Source organism: Onthophagus taurus, chromosome 6, assembly GCF_036711975.1.
Source record: "Onthophagus taurus isolate NC chromosome 6, IU_Otau_3.0, whole genome shotgun sequence".
Classification (NCBI taxonomy): Eukaryota; Metazoa; Arthropoda; class Insecta; order Coleoptera; family Scarabaeidae; genus Onthophagus; species Onthophagus taurus.
Genome location: NC_091971.1, coordinates 12,843,529 through 12,860,106, shown reverse-complemented (window position 1 = coordinate 12,860,106; position 16,578 = coordinate 12,843,529). Strand labels below are relative to the sequence as shown.

General features: G+C 34.5%; 1 protein-coding gene across 1 annotated transcript; it reads left to right on the top strand.

Moving 5' to 3' along the window:
• Positions 1 to 10,513: 10,513 nt before the first annotated feature.
• Positions 10,514 to 16,503, top strand: LOC111417826 (glycerophosphate oxidase 1). The gene is made up of 6 exons (XM_023050208.2): positions 10,514 to 10,720; positions 10,931 to 11,049; positions 11,176 to 11,558; positions 14,503 to 15,170; positions 15,219 to 16,015; positions 16,077 to 16,503. The coding sequence occupies exons 2-6, from the start codon at positions 10,951 to 10,953 to the stop codon at positions 16,311 to 16,313; spliced, it is 2,184 nt and encodes a 727-aa protein (XP_022905976.2). The 5' UTR covers positions 10,514 to 10,720; positions 10,931 to 10,950; the 3' UTR covers positions 16,314 to 16,503.
• Positions 16,504 to 16,578: the final 75 nt, after the last annotated feature.

Sequence of the window (16,578 nt, the reverse complement as noted above, 5' to 3'; positions counted from 1 at the left end):
TCTTATTTCTTGTAGAAGACTGATACTAGTCCATAAAGTCAATTAAGAAAGAAGATCAAAAAATTCGATGATATTTTTATACTACTTTATAAAAAAACTATTTAAGTCATAAGTGCACATGATTCTGTAATGTTCTAGGCACCACCAATTTGTTTTATAGAAAATGACAAAATAGTTTTGGAAGTAGCAGAGATAGGAAAAGAAAGAGTACAAACAACTTTTTCTCATCTCTATATGATACTAATAGAGAGCCAAAATTGGAAAAAATAATCAGCGGAAAATAAAATTTTACAGAAACACTATCATTTCAAACTTGTCGAATTGGAGGAAGCGATAAACACACTGAAGAATAAAATAGCTCCAGACTGGAATGAGGTAAGAACAGAAATACTCCAGTATATGGGACAAAAAGGGAGAAAAGTAATGCTAAAAATCTGTAAAACGAGATGGAACACGTAGCAAATACCAGAAAAGAAAAACAAATACTAGACTGGAAGAAATCACTAATTGTACCAATTATAGAGGTATAACGTTAATCAGTTAAATAAGTAAAAATAAAGTACTGAACGAATTTGGAATGATAATGAACAAGAACAAAACCACAGCCATGGTAATAAGTGAAGAACAGAGATGGACATTAAAATAGAAGGAGCACAAATAGAACAAGTGGAAACATTCTAATATTTAAGAGTGACAATAGTGGTTCACAGAAAGCAATAAATAAAAGAATAGCTAAAGCAGTGCAGACATAGTATGCCATAAATAACAACTGTATTAATAAGAAAGAGATATCACGGAAAACGAAAAATAAGATATACAAGGCTATACAGGTGTCCAGAAATGACGTGTACAACGGAAGACCACAAGTACCTTGACCAAAAATATGATGATTTAACTAAACTTATCTATATTCAAAATTGCTTAGTTTAGTCGCTAGAGGGCTTTGAAAATTCATGATGAATCAAAGATAAAACGAAAAATTGCAATTTTTGCAAAAAGTAAAGTTATTTATAAACTTTGAAAACAGACAAATTCAAATATGTACAAATATACAGGGTGTCCCATATAAAAAAATAAATTAGGTGGCGACTTCCGGTATAACCGGAAGTGTTAGAAATCTGAAAATATTTTAGTCGAACGCAATTGATAATCTTAAATCTGGATTCTCTATCTGGAACCCCAGAAACGTCTAATGACCGCTCTCGCTGAGACACCTGTATATCCAGGTATTTTGGTTTTACTAGTAATGAAAGTTACAACACTGTGTTATGGTCTATGGCACTGAAAACAGTTTATAATGACAAGAAAGGGGTTGATATTGCGTCCGATATTTGCAATCATGCAATTTTGATGATGGTCATTTACAAGCACGTTACAAGAATCATAGAAATACTGGAACTACTAAAATTAAAAATTAGAAGGTCGTGCTTTGAGTTTTACCATGAAGCGAACTGACGTCGCGTCACATTGCCCACGCTGAGTACTCCATAACCGATGAAGCTAAAGAAGCTCTTAGAAGCTTATTATCAGACAGATTAGCTGCGGAAGGAGAAAATAATCTTTAGGAAGTACAAATGTACGGTGCAGGAATTGCTGATTAGAGGTTTCGGACGTCTTTTTCTGAAAACTACATTTTTCCAATCTGTGCGCATTTTGCAACAGATTTTCAAGTTCTTTAAAGTTTGTGTCATCTTACTCTAGAGAATTACGTAGTACGTACTGTTTTACAACCATTTGTATGTATGTTTTTTATCAATATATGTGACATTTCTTGTAAAATCATTCTAGAATCATTCTCCCGGTTTAGAAGAAATTTTGCACATTAATTGACCCTGCACGATATCATTGCAGATATCCAATTTTAATAAATAAAATACGTTATAAACACTAGAAAAACTACTTATTGAATTCGTAAACGCTCAAATTTGTACTTCTAATATTGTACAACCCAATCCAAGTATATGATTCAAACTCTGAATGAAAATGAATGAAAACTTGAGTGTTGGAGCTAAGTCAAGTCAGTACTAAAAACTTCCTAGAAGTTAGTACAAACTGAAATTATTGACAGAAATCAATGCAATCATAACTGATGATGTAAGCTGGTGGTCGATGATAAAATATTACACCAACAAATGAAATTCATATATTTGGGCATTGAAATATCTGGATACGGGGATATTGAGACCGAAGTAAGGAATCAAGCTGCAAGAGCGGCAAGGACAGCGGCGTACCTAAATGATAGAACATGGCGAAATAAACATATTAGAAGAAACCCGGATATACAAGACCGCAATTAGATCTATATTAACATACACGGCAGAAACTCGAGCGGAAACATCCAAAATAAACAGAATGCTAGAAACTACCGAAATCAAAATAATGCGTAGAATAGTTGGGAAAACATTGATGGACAGAGAAAGAAGTGAGAACATCAGACAGGTTTGCAGGATACATAACATCAATGATTGGGTATTGGAGAGAAAGAAGAAATAGAATGAGCACATCAACCAAATGACAGAAATATGAAGAAAAATAGGCAGTTATGCCTAAATACAGATAACTGATTCTTCTATAACAACATAACTGATGTGATATTCTCACCATTTTAACATTTAAGCTAATTAGTAGAAAATTATTAATATTACTAACATTAAACTAAGATTAGAACTAAAACTAGAAACTTTCGGGTTTTGCCGTGCGTCTTTTAATAAAAGGTTTGACGTTTCGGATGCCATGTTGCAACCTTCTTCAGAAACTGGTTCGAAGTGACGAGATCAAAAATCGGTAACTATATATAAGTCGGAAAAACTAATTAATAAGCAGTTAACGCTAATTACAAACTAATTAATAACTAATTGCGTCGCGTCCGGTGTGAGGCGGGAAGAGGTCTTCGTGTTCACCACCATCTTCCATGTTCTGCTAAGCTCCCAGCCATCCTCTCTGTTGACGTTATTTTTGTGTCGGTGGATCTCTATGGCTTCTCTTGTCAGTCTTTGGTAGTACCTGTTGTCCCTAGCCAGCACCTTTGTTTGTTCGAAGTCTATTCGGTGCCCCTCTGCATGGCAATGTTCCGCAACCGCCGACTGCTGGATCTGAAGGCTGAAGAGCCTTACATCCCTCTCATGCTCCTTGATGCGGCACTCGACGTTGCGTCCAATTTGGCCGACATAAACCTTCCCACAACTACACGATAGTCGATAGACTCCCGCTCCTTTTAATGGAGTTAGTTTGTCCTTGGCTATCGGGAGTGTGTTCCGAATTTTGCTGACCGCGCCGTACCGCACTACGATGTCGTTCTTCTTGAGGTGCCTAGCAATTCGTTCCGTTACACCTGAAACATAAGGAAGACAGATAAATCCAAGTGTTTTTGTACTTACCGTGTCCTCTTTCGTTATCCATTCTTCTACAGCACGCCTCGTAGAAAGTGTTGCTCCTTCTTCAAGTTCTCTCCTTCACATAGCCTCGCTGCTCGTTGAAATAATGTACGGATCACGGACCTCTTCTGTTGGGGATGATGATGTGAACATGCCTGTAAATACCTGTTGGTATGGGTCTTCTTTCGGTATACACCAAGTTCTATATCTCCATTTGTCGTCCTGGTGACCAACACATCTAGGAAAGGTAGTTTTTTTGGCAGTTTCTGTTTCCATTGTGAACTTAATCATAGGATGTTGAGAGTTCAAGTGATCCAAGAACTCTTGGAGCCGTTTTTGACCATGTTGCCATATCACAAACGTGTCATCCACATATCGGAACCATAGTTTTGGTTTCCACTGGCTCTTCTTCAAAGCGTCCTCTTCGAATAATTCTATGTAGAAATTAGCTATAACTGGCGATAGTGGAGATCCCATGGCTGCCCCTTCGAACTGCTCGTAAAATTCTCCTTTCCAGCTGAAATACGTCGACGATAAGCAATACTCCACCAGATCTGGCACGTATCCTGGTAAACCCTCCGGAATGAGTTTTCGGCGAAGACCCTCTACAGCATCCTTAACTGGTACCCTAGTAAAAAGGGATTCCACATCGAAACTTACCAACCTATCCCCAGAGAGCTTAGCAGAACATGGAAGATGGTGGTGAACACAAAGACCTCTTCCCGCCTCACACCGGACGCGACGCAATTAGTTATTAATTAGACGAATAGACTTCGAACAAACAAAGGTGCTGGCTAGGGACAACAGATACTACCAAAGACTGACAAGAGAAGCCATAGAGATCCACCGACACAAAAATAACGTCAACAGAGAGGATGGCTGGGAGCTTAGCAAAACATGGAAGATGGTGGTGAACACAAAGACCTCTTCCCGCCTCACACCGGACGCGACGCAATTAGTTATTAATTAGTTTGTAATTAGCGTTAACTGATTATTAATTAGTTTTTCCGACTTATATATAGTTACCGATTTTTGATCTCGTCACTTCGAACCAGTTTCTGAAGAAGGTTGCAACATGGCATCCGAAACGTCAAACCTTTTATTAAAAGACGCACGGCAAAACCCGAAAGTTTCTAGTGTTAGTTCTAATCTTAGTTTAATTCACACCGGCCGTGAAAGCCTTCGTACTTATATTACTAACATTTTTAATCAAGAAATATTTCATCAACACTTTTTAAATAAATAGAAAATGTTCTGCGTTTTCTTGCGAAATCCAATATTCTAATATCACTTCATTGTTGATGTTATGTAAATTTGTTTAAATATGCCAAATTGTACTAATCCAAGTGGTTGAGATATTTGCAAAGTACATGAATTAAATATTAGTTTAAAAAATGCTTTTGATATAATTAAGCTGCAATCGAACTAAAAAAGTAATCCTATAGAGTATAGAAATATTGTTATGAAGGAAATATATATACAAACTTAATGTTATATAGAATATTTGGTATTAATAGTTGAAATTCAACCGTCATAAAAAAAAAATATGGTGCATAAATGGATCTGCGGGATAGCTAATGCTAATAATAATCGTCAAACATACAATGGGCATTCTAATTTACTTCAAGGTTGAATAGATCCAATAGATCCGACTCGGAAGTTGTGCCGCCACCGAAAATTGTCTACTCCCCGTTTCACATTTTTATTGTTGTCGTCGTCTACCCTCATATCTTGCCTACGAGCCGCTCCGGTCATTTCTGCACCACAATGACAGCAGATGGTCGCGCGGACTGCAAAATTTAGATGACCAGGTGATCCAAAAATCTTTCACATTTCGACCAGTTACTCTATGTAAATAGTTAAACGTGGCAAACAACGTTATTTTAAAATATCTTAATTTTAGACTTTATTAATAATTATTTTGAGGAAAAATTTTTTGATTGCGAATAATTTGTACCATACTGTTAAGAACATGGAAAAAAACTTCCCCTATATCTTCTTTGAACATGTCACGTCCACTTTTCGGTTTTATCGATAAACGGTCACTAACAAAGCCCTGTCAATCACGTGTCATCGCTAACTAGGGCCCTTTATAAACAGAAATTGTCAATTTTTGCATCTGTTTACTCACTAATTTTCTAACTCGTTAATATTCAAAAAGTATTTCTCATAATCACAAAACGATTCTATCATTTTAACTCTTAAATATTAATTATATTAAATAATAAGAAATAAATATATGATATATATGTAAGTTAAATGTTTTGATCCAAATCTATCGTAAAAAAAATAAAAGCTTTTTTTGCAACAAAAGAGATTGACCGTTGGCCTCCCTGACAGCTTTTTACATACATACAAAAAAAGCCTCGAAAAAAATCTGATCTGTCCACGTGCCCGGATATCCCCAAATATTTAAGTTTTTTTTTTCATTTCTATCGTCCAGGTTAATCCCCGACCATTGTTTATTATGCCTATAACAAACGAAATTGAGAATTCGAAGGGAAACTTTGAACAAAGGCAGATGTTAGATGTTAAGTAACTGGGTTTGCCCAAAAATCTGAATACTTCGCATAAAAAAAAATACAAAGCAAATAAAATCGAATGTTTTGGATTGGATTCAGTTCCCATTTATGTACATTTTTATGTACACCGTAAAAAAATCGTGGTATTCTATTGGGTGTTTAAAAAGCTTTTTAAAAAACAAGGGGGCGATTTTACCGCTTGGGGTGAGTTACGTCCAATCGAATGAATTCAACGAGGGCCAACCCCTCGTTGAATTCAAACAACGGAACAAGCGACCAATGACTGAAAACTTATTATTAGTCATATTAATATATACTAGAATAGTCGATACATTTTTAATTAAAAAAAAACTTTATCGAATGTAAAATAAAAATATAGATTAAAAATGTTATCAATACTATAATTTATTCTTATCAAATCGGAAATGGCAATTTTTAACAATTTAAAAGCATCAAAAGTTTTATTGTAAAATAACTTGATATTGATCATTAAAATATCAAAATATTAATCAGCAATGCCACCAACGGTCACCATGCCTAAAATTTACTTTTTCTGCAAAATCCTTTATTTGTGATAAAATGAAAAATTTTGAAATATGAAACATTTTGCATCATGCCTCAAGTTACGGAAATGATGTAACAGTTCTTTTCAGGCAGTAAATAAATCCATGACATGTTTCCATTTCAGAAAATCAGACTGGTGCCATGAAACATAAACGGAATTACAAACCATGCCATAAAGCTAAAAAAACAGTATTTATGTGCATTAGAGAAGATAGAAAGCACCGGCTAATGAAGTGTTGCAATCTACATACAGTCTCTCTAAACACAATTTTATGCACCGCAACATACCAAGTAAGATACACTTGTTCATCGAAGAACGAGATATCTAGAGGAATTATAGAAATTTGGGAAAACGACGATTTGAGCGCAATAAATTCAGCCTGGGGAAATCGAATAAGAAAAATTAGGGAAAAACTGAGGAAAATTACCAAAAAAGAGCAATGTCGTGATCAAAAGATGTAGCCTTTTCAGATCTTGGGTGAGCATCTGATATATCGTTATGGAAATAGAGGAAGAAGAGGAAATAAATTTTGAAATTTTAAGACTTAAACTGCACAATTAAAAGATAATGAAAGAAGCAAATTTCAATGGTAATTTCAGTTAACAATGAAAAACAAACTAGATTTATCCATAGAAGGGGATGATTAATAAAGGAGAAGAGTATTACAAGAAGTCATTTAAAAAATGATAGAAAAATATAATATAAAAGTGAGAATGCAAACAAAAATCCTTCTTAACTCCTCTTGAAGAGAGAGTGAACACAGTAATTCCATAAAAGCTGTCAAAAATAAACGGCATTTCCTACAAGCCGGGGAAGATGTTTCTGGAACATGCAGAATATCAAATAACGAGGACAATTAATACCAATAAATTAATCTACTGGTATGAGAATGAGCTCCATTCATTTCCATACCAATAGAAATAGTACTAGTACAAAAAAAACGTCAAAGGTGCTAATAATCCCATAACCGGGAAAAATCATCACAACCCAGGAATAGGAGACCTATCATTTTGCTGACTAATTTACCGAATATTATAGAAATACTTAAGCTGGAACGATTTCAAGAAGAAATCAAAGAAGAAGATCAATAATTAACTTTGATTCGGGAAACGCAGAAAAGCTGTATACCAAGTTGTTAAGCTTCCTACCACATTGGAATTTCTTCAAAAGAAAACGCAAGAGACTATTACGGTGCTATTATATAACGAAAAGGCTTACGACTCCGTATGGCCGCTCCGTTTTTTATTATTTCATAATAACAGGTTCTTCCAGGTCAAAATGGAAAATATAATTATTATCATAAGAAAAATTAAAGAAGGACTACCACAAAAAGTTGTAAGTTCATTTTTTAATCATTATGTTAACATTATTTTAACTTAGCAACAAGCGGCTGAATATGCTGATGCAGAGAAATGTAATACCTGTTTTTCATTGCATTGCACGTGACGTCGACGAGTTGAAAAAAGTAGAATACAAGTTGTCGCTGTTAGAAGAACATCTAAATAAAAAATAGTTAGTGTCATCACTGCGGTGGTTTATTTTCTTGGTTTACAACAAAATTCTGATGTCTGGTGTAGCGTTGCTTTGGGTTAACGTTAACGTGTTGTTAACTCAAACAGTTGTGTAACAAATTGGTATTTACTGCCAACTCAAATAATCAATAACAAATAATCACTGTTCGTCGATTTTTTGCCAATTGCTAACCAGGGAAGATACGTGTTCTAGACGTACTAACATGCAACGACTCACCTAAGTCGTTGCGAGAAGGGTCTAGCCACAAGAACGCCATCTCACCAAAACAAGTATGAAGAAATTTCGCAAAACATAAATCATTGCTGGTTCTTGAGGAAAAAATCAACTTAGAAAAATCCAGTGAAGTAAGTCAAAAAAGACTGTTTTTGTATATTTCATGAGAGTTTTTTTTAAATTCAAATTTTGATAAACATGCGTTCGACAACTAAATATCGATCTTGACCAAAATAACATTGATATAAATACTGCTCTACTATACAAGCCGCGAAGAGACTAACTATAGAGAATAAAACAACAAATAAGCTACAACATGTCATAAAAGGACAGCAATTACTTTGAGCACTAACGAAGACAAGGATAATAACGAACGAAATTTAAATCCTAAGAAGCTACAATAATATGAAGAAAGTGAACTCTACACTACATTAAGGACCCAGACATGCTGGAATGAATAGAGAAGAAAATACTGGGCCATATGCTGAAGGAAACAAATACTATTTTGCATAAACAGGAAAATTGATGCAGCCTGACTTTCTATAGTTGATGGCAAGACTTCACATTTCTGACCCCCATCAGTCAGTCCAGTACACACACTTTTGTGCAGATCATGAACCAAAATCATAACATTATTGAAAACTACAAAATAGAAACAAAATTTTGTTCTGCAATAACTATAATATAATAATTATTATTAGTGGTAGAACGGATATCCGGCAAATATCCGGTATCCGACCTATCCGGCCATTTATGAAAATCACCATTCACACGAACTAGTATCTCTTTTAGGTGTTGGACACTGCAGAGTTCAAGAGTTCAGAGTTGCAAATTCAACTCCAATAGCACTTATTTCATTGAATACAACTTTATTTATGTCAGGTTTGTTATTAGCAACCTCATAGTAACAATCCCAATACGATATATAAAATCTCTTGTTGCAGTTTCGTTTAGTTTTCTTCTCTTCGCTTGTAATTCATCATCACATTCATTACTAACAGAACTGTCGCTGTTATCACTTTCGATTATTAATTAAAATATCCTTTTTTTAATGCAACAAGCCGTTTGGAAAATCGCTTTTAGTTTTTGAGAAATATATTTTTGAAATGATTGACAATTTTTCGAATTTTGTAAATTTCGCCGATTAAGTTTTAAAAATTCGTATAAAGTCCAGTTCTTGGAATATGAGTATGAAATTTTCCCAAAGTGTTAATAAGAGTGCCCTCTTTCCAATGAATAAACACGTTTTGAAAAATAACTTTTAGTTTTTGAGAAAACAATATTTGAAGGTTTGATAAAATTTTCGATGTTGCAATTTTCATCGATAATTTTCAAAATTCGCTATTAAATTAGTTTCTTGATGGATCCCTCTGGAAAGATCACCAATTATTAATTAAAGTATCCTCTTTTTAATGCAATAAGCCGTTTTGAAAAATCACTTTTAGTTTTTGAGTAATAAATTTTTGAAATGATTGGGAATTTTTCGAATTTTGCAATCACTATCCGTTCCATCACTAATAATTATAATAGCTATAATAATAACTAACTGCATTTTTTTGTTTTAAATGATTTCAAATAATTGAACAGAAGAGTTTTAGCGCCACCTCTTACACATTTTACAAAACACATTACTTAGATTTGAAAGGAATCTTATAAACCGTGTATAACAAAAGTTGATAGACTTTCAATTAAAAGATGGATACAAAATTATAAACTATAAAATAGGAATCTTTATTTTAAAAAATGTTATCACCATCAAGTTGATTCTTATCAAAGCAGCAATGACGATTTAAACAGTCAAAAAGAATCGAAAATATAATCTGAAAAAACTTGATAGAATTATTTAATTTCGAAAAACCAGCGAATATAATTTATTATATAATTAATAAAATTGTATTAACTAGAATTTATTTATCTTATTATTTATTATCGCGTTTTTAATAGTCCAAAGATTATTCGCACACTAGTTCAAATAAATCATTTTCGAAATTATGTAGAATAATTTTATGTTCCTAGAAAAGTAGCACATTCTACCGTGGTGGGGACGAAACGTTGTTGGGCGTGAACAGGAAAATCGTTATTATTTTTCCTCGATTAAAACCGCGATTATGATACAGATAATTACAGTTTTATATCCAGCACACAATGAGAAGTAACGATTAAAATTAGAGAAAAAAATCGAACGACAACGAGGTTTTATACTGTGTAAATACAAGTAAATCCTCAATAAAATATCAAGGCTGGTTTTGCGTAATTTCCATTTAGATACGCGTCGGGTTAAAATTAAAATTACGTTGGAAATTCTTATTTTCTCTGAAATTTCAAATCGATTGAGTAGTTCTTTTGAAAACCGCCGGATAAAAAGGGGCGGGCAGAGCATGTTGTGTTCGGAATTCAAATGCCAAACATCTGGGATACAGCCAAAACTTGCCCAGCTGGTGGATTCACCTCTAAGATTCTCTAAGGTCATCGAGTGTAACTGATCAATGGTTAGAAAAATTACAATAATATAGGTAAGTTTCACAATAATTAGAATTGGGTTAAAGAAATTTTAAGAAAATCGTTTCCCAGCAACCGAAGCCTTTTAAATTTTGACATTTATGTGTCTTTCAAAGGTTAATTAACTTACTCATTAAGAACAGCAATTTTTTCTTTGCAAACTCATTGTTGTGTTAGAAAATATTTAAAAAACATTTCAAAAAATTAACGCTTTCTTATTTTAGAATTTTACTACTACCTGAAGATGTCTTCCAGATTTCGTAAAATTATTATAACCAGTTTTGCCACCGCTTTTGGAGTAGGAACTACATATTTATTACTCACGGATGAGAGAGAAAGAAAAGTAAGTTCATTTGACGATACTATTCATGTACGAGGTAAATCAAAATTATTACAACCGATAACATTTTGATTCACCCTGTATATAATAATACTAACAGAGAATCTAAAAGATGTTTATTCTTATTAGTGGGGGACTGTAAGCGCAAAAACAAAATTTTGCTTTCAAAAGGGCCCATTACCTTCCCGAGAAGAACTCATTAATTCTTTAAAAAATGATTGCTTCGATGTATTAGTAATTGGAGGTGGAGCCACAGGTGCTGGATGCGCGCTGGATGCGCAAACTCGGGGTCTAAAGACGGCTTTGATTGAAGCAGACGATTTTTCAAGCGGAACTTCTAGCAGAAGCACAAAACTTCTGCACGGCGGGGTGCGCTATTTGCAAAAAGCCATAATGCAGCTTGACATTGAACAATATCGGATGGTCAAAGAAGCTTTACATGAACGTGCCACTGTTTTGGATTCTGCACCTCATTTAGCTAAACCTTTACCTATTATGCTACCAGTTTATACGTAAGATAACGTTTATTTTTATACTTCATTTTAATTAACTTTTTAAACTTAAGACAAATAGCCATAACAGTCAAGACTTTTACTTGTTCAATTTGCACTTTAAACTATTTGAATAAATAATTTTCTACGTTCTGTATTAGTTAATTCAACTTTTAGCTCAATAAAAGTATATAACAATCTAGCGCTGAATAAAAATTAAAACTAGAGCTAACACTAACACTAGAACTGACACTAGACCTAAAACTAGAAACAAAAAGTAGTCTTCTCAAGCAGTATCTAGTCCTCTGCAAGCAGTAAATAACCATCTGCAAGCAGGAAGTAGTCTTCCCAAGCAATATCTTGTCTTCTGCATGCAATAAATAGCCTTCTGCATCCAGCAAGTAGCCTTTCCAAGCAGTATCTAGTCTTCTGCAAGCAGTAAATAGCCATCTACAAGCAGAAAGTAGCCTTTCTAAGCAGTAAAGCTAAGGTTTGTTCCAGCTTCATCGTTCGTTTCTTAATGTTAAGTAAATAAAAGCCGTATTAAGGCTTAAACGATGCTTTATTTCAAAATTCTAAGTTCGGTGCTACACGTGTTTCGCCTAAACAGGCATAACAGGCACCACGTCAAAACAGCTACAGACTTAATACTTCAGGGATATACCAAAATCTAGGCAGCGACATTAAATGGGTGTTAGGACACAGCGATCTTTCTATTACACAGCTTTTCAAAGTGAATTTACAAGAATCGAATTAATCAAGAGTGATATGCAGTAAATAGCCTTCTGCAACCAGAAAGTAGCCTTTCCAAGCAGTATCTAGTCTTCTGCAAGCAGTAAATAGCCATCTACAAGCAAAAAGTAGTCTTTCCAAGCAGTATCTAGTCTTCTGCATGCAATAAATAGCCTTCTCCAACCAGAAAATAGCCTTCCCAAACAGTATCTAGTCTTCTGCAAGCAGTAAATAGCCATCTACAAGCAGAAAGTAACCTTTCTAAGCAGTAAAGCTAAGGTTTGTTCCAGCTTCATCGTTCGATTCTCAATGTTAAGTAAATAAAGGCCGTATTAAGGCTTAAACGATGCTTTATTTCAAAATTCTAAGTTCGGTGCTACACATGTTTCGCCTAAACAGGCATCAACAGGCACCACGTCAAAACAGCTACAGACTTAATACTTCAGGGATATACCAAAATCTAGGCAGCGACATTAAATGGGTGTTAGGACGCAGCGATCTTTCTATTACACAGCTTTTCAAAGTGATTTTACAAGAATCGAATTAATCAAGAGTTATATGCAGTAGATAGCCTTCTGCAACTAGAAAGTAGCCTTTCCAAGCAGTATCTAGTCTTCTGCAAGCAGTAAATAGCCATCTACAAGCAGAAAGTAGTCTTTCCAAGCAGTATCTAGCCTTCTGCATGCAATAAATAGCCTTCTGCAACTAGAAAGTAGTCTTCCCAAACAGTGTCTCGTCTTCTGCAAGCAGTAAATAGCCATCTACAAACAGAAAGTAGCGTTTCTAAGCAGTAAAGCTAAGGTTTGTTCCAGCTTCATCGTTCGATTCTCAATGTTAAGTGAATAAAGGCCGTATTAAGGCTTAAACGATGCTTTATTTCAAAATTCTAAGTTCGGTGCTACACGTGTTTCGCCTAAACACGCATTAACAGGCACCACGTCAAAATAGCTACAGACTTAATACTTCAGGGATATACTAAAATCTAGGCAGCGACATTAAATGGGTGTTAGGACACAGCGATCTTTCTGTTACACGGCTTTTCAAAGTGACTTTACAAGAATCGAATTAATCAAAAGTTATATGGTTTGGGAATGTTCTTCATTGCCCAACTCATGTGGAAAATTTATAACTTGAATTTAAAGGATACCAGGAGATGAAAACGTATTTTGATTTAAATCAGAAAAATTTAAATAGGAAATAAGTTCCTTAACCTGTCTAATTAATGTAGAGTTTGTAACAAAAAGTTCATCTGTGGTTCGTCAACGTTTCACTTAACCTCAAACTTTCTTCGTGTTTCTATTTCCTTGTAATTAAAGTATATAACAATCTAGCGCTGAATAAAAATTAAAACTAGAGCTAACACTAACACTAGAACTGACACTAGACCTAGAACTAGAAACAGAAAGTAGTCTTCCCAAGCAGTATTTTGTCTTCAGCATGCAGTAAATAGCCATCTACAACCAGAAAGTAGCCTTCCCAAGCAGTATCTAGTCTTCTGCAAGTAGTAAATAGCCATCTACAAGCAGAAAGTAGTCTTTCCAAGCAGTATCTGGTCTTCTGCAAGCAGTAAATAGCCATGCGTTTTTCAAACGCACGGCTAAACTCGAAGCTTTCTAGTTCTAGGTCTAGTGTTAGTTCTAGTTTTACAATAGTATTGTTACTAGAACTAACACTAGACCTGGAACTAGAATCATTCGGGTTTAGCCGTCTTGAGAGACGTGCGGCTAAACCCGTATCAACCAGAAAGTAGCCTTCCCAAGCAGTATCTAGTCTTCTGTAAGTAGTAAATAGCCAGCTACAAGCAGAAAGTAGCTTTTCTAAGCAGTATCTAGTCTTCTGCAAGCAGTAAGTAGCCATCTGTCAGCAGAAGGTAGTCTTCCCAAGCAGTATTTAGTCTTCTGCAAGTACTAAATAGCCATTTACAAGCAGAAAGTAGCCTTCTCAAGTAGTATCTAGTCTTCTGCAAGCTGTTAGTAGCTATCTGCTAGCAGAAACTAGTCTTCCCAAGCAATATTTTGCAGAAGCAAATAGTTTGTAGCCATGCGTCTGAAGACGCACTAGAACTACCATCCTTGATTTATACATCATATAGGCAACTCAGAAAATACTCCGAGTTCATCCATAAACATGAAATAGAGCAACTTGGGGAATAACCCGATTTGGATTTTATCTATAAGAGCTAACATTAATATTTAAATATAAATTTTAATATATTTATTATATTTTTTTTTAGTTGGTGGCAAGTTCCATATTTTTACGCTGGAATAAAAATGTATGATATAGTAGCTGCTGGAAAAACATTAAAAAGCTCTTATTTATTAAGTAAGAAAAATGCCTTGGAATTATTTCCAATGTTAAAAGGTGAAAAATTGCGTGGTGCTATCGTATACTATGATGGTCAACAAGATGATGCAAGAATGAATCTTGCGATAGCTTTAACGGCAATACGTTATGGTGCAACAGCTGTAAACCATGTTTCTTGTAAAAAATTAATAAAAGAACCTGGAAAAGACGGCAAACCCGGAATTTTAAAAGGTGCCGTTGTCAAAGATAATTTAACAAATAATGAATGGGAGGTTAAAGCGAAATGTGTTATAAACGCAACGGGGCCATTCACTGATACAATCAGAAAGATGGATGATCCAACAGTTAAATCAATTTGCTCACCGAGCAGTGGGGTTCACATTGTTCTTCCTGGATACTATAGCCCTGAACAAATGGGACTTTTAGATCCCGCAACAAGCGATGGTCGCGTTATTTTCTTTTTGCCATTTCAAAATCATACAATAGCAGGTACCACAGATTTGCCATGCGATGTTACCTTTAGTCCAAAACCAACTGAAGAAGAAATCTTGTTTATTTTATCAGAAGTTAAACATTATCTTAATCCAGACGTTGAAGGTAAATTTATTTCAATTTTAATAAATTTTATTACTTAAATCCTTTTAGTTAGGAGAGGTGATGTACTTTCCGCATGGAGTGGAATTCGACCATTAGTTTCAGATCCGAACAAAGCGGATACACAATCATTAGCTCGTAATCACATAATACACGTTAGCCCATCGAAATTAATTACAATAGCTGGTGGTAAATGGACAACTTATCGACACATGGCAGAAGAAACAATCGATACTGCGATAAAATGTATTGAACTTGAACCAATATACAAAGAGTGCCAAACCCAAAATATTAAATTAGAAGGTGCTGATAATTGGACACCAACAATGTACATTCGTTTGGTGCAAGATTTCGGATTAGAATTCGAAACGGCTCAACATTTAGCAACAGCTTATGGTGATCGAGCTTTTCATGTGGCAAAGATGGCTTGCTTAACGGGAAAACGTTGGCCAATTATCGGAAAAAAGATTCACCCCGAATTTCCATACATCGATGCTGATATTAAATATGGTGTAAAAGAATATGCCATGACCGCTGTTGATATGATCGGAAGGAGATTGAGGATAGCTTTTTTGAACGTCCAAGCCGCTCAAGAAGCTTTACCCGATATTATTGATATTATGGGGGAAGAATTAAAATGGTCAGATGCTGAAAAGCAAAGGCAAGAAGCATTAGCCACTGAATTTCTTCAATACGAAATGGGCCAAATGATGAATAGAGCAAGTAGAGATAAAAATCCAGCTAATCTAACTGATAATGAGGTTAATACATTTACTAAGCGATTTGAAATTGTTGATAAAGATAGTAAAGGATATGTTTCTATTAATGATATAAGAAGAAGTCTTAAGGTTGGTTATTTTTTATCAATTTTTATGTTTGAAGTGATTTTAATTTATCTTGTTTTTTTAGCGCGATGATGGAACTGACGTTCCAGGAGAAGAACTCCATGAGATTTTAAAAGAAATTGATACAAATATGAACGGTCAAGTTGAATTGGATGAATATTTGCAATTAATGGCTGCCATCAAATCGGGGCGCGTAGCTTATTCGAGATTTGCACGAATGGCCGAATTAGAAGAAGCGAAATATGAAGCTTCATTGTTGAAAAAGAAAATATCTGTTGAACGTAGTGGAGGTGGATTATAAATTAATTTCATATACAAAAAAAAATATGTACATGATAACTCAGGAAAATTAGCTAAAAAATCTAAAATAGCTATACACATATATCTTTATGATACTATCGTATTTATATTTGTTATGTTGAATTGTTTTGATTGATCTATTGTACTCTTGTACATGTAACGGTGTAAATATTAAAGAATCAAAAATATTATCTTGTTGTTTTATTGCATTTGTAACAAGACAAACATAATAATAAACAGAAATAAAAAAAAACCTAGATATTTGA

Excerpts from the sequence above, each read along its gene's own strand:
- LOC111417826 (XM_023050208.2), top strand. The coding sequence starts at position 10,951 with ATGTCTTCCAGATTTCGTAAAATTATTATAACCAGTTTTGCCACCGCT. Across the intron at positions 11,050-11,175 it reads CGGATGAGAGAGAAAGAAAA|TGGGGGACTGTAAGCGCAAA; the intron begins GTAAGTTCATTT and ends TATTCTTATTAG. Across the intron at positions 15,171-15,218 it reads TCTTAATCCAGACGTTGAAG|TTAGGAGAGGTGATGTACTT; the intron begins GTAAATTTATTT and ends AAATCCTTTTAG.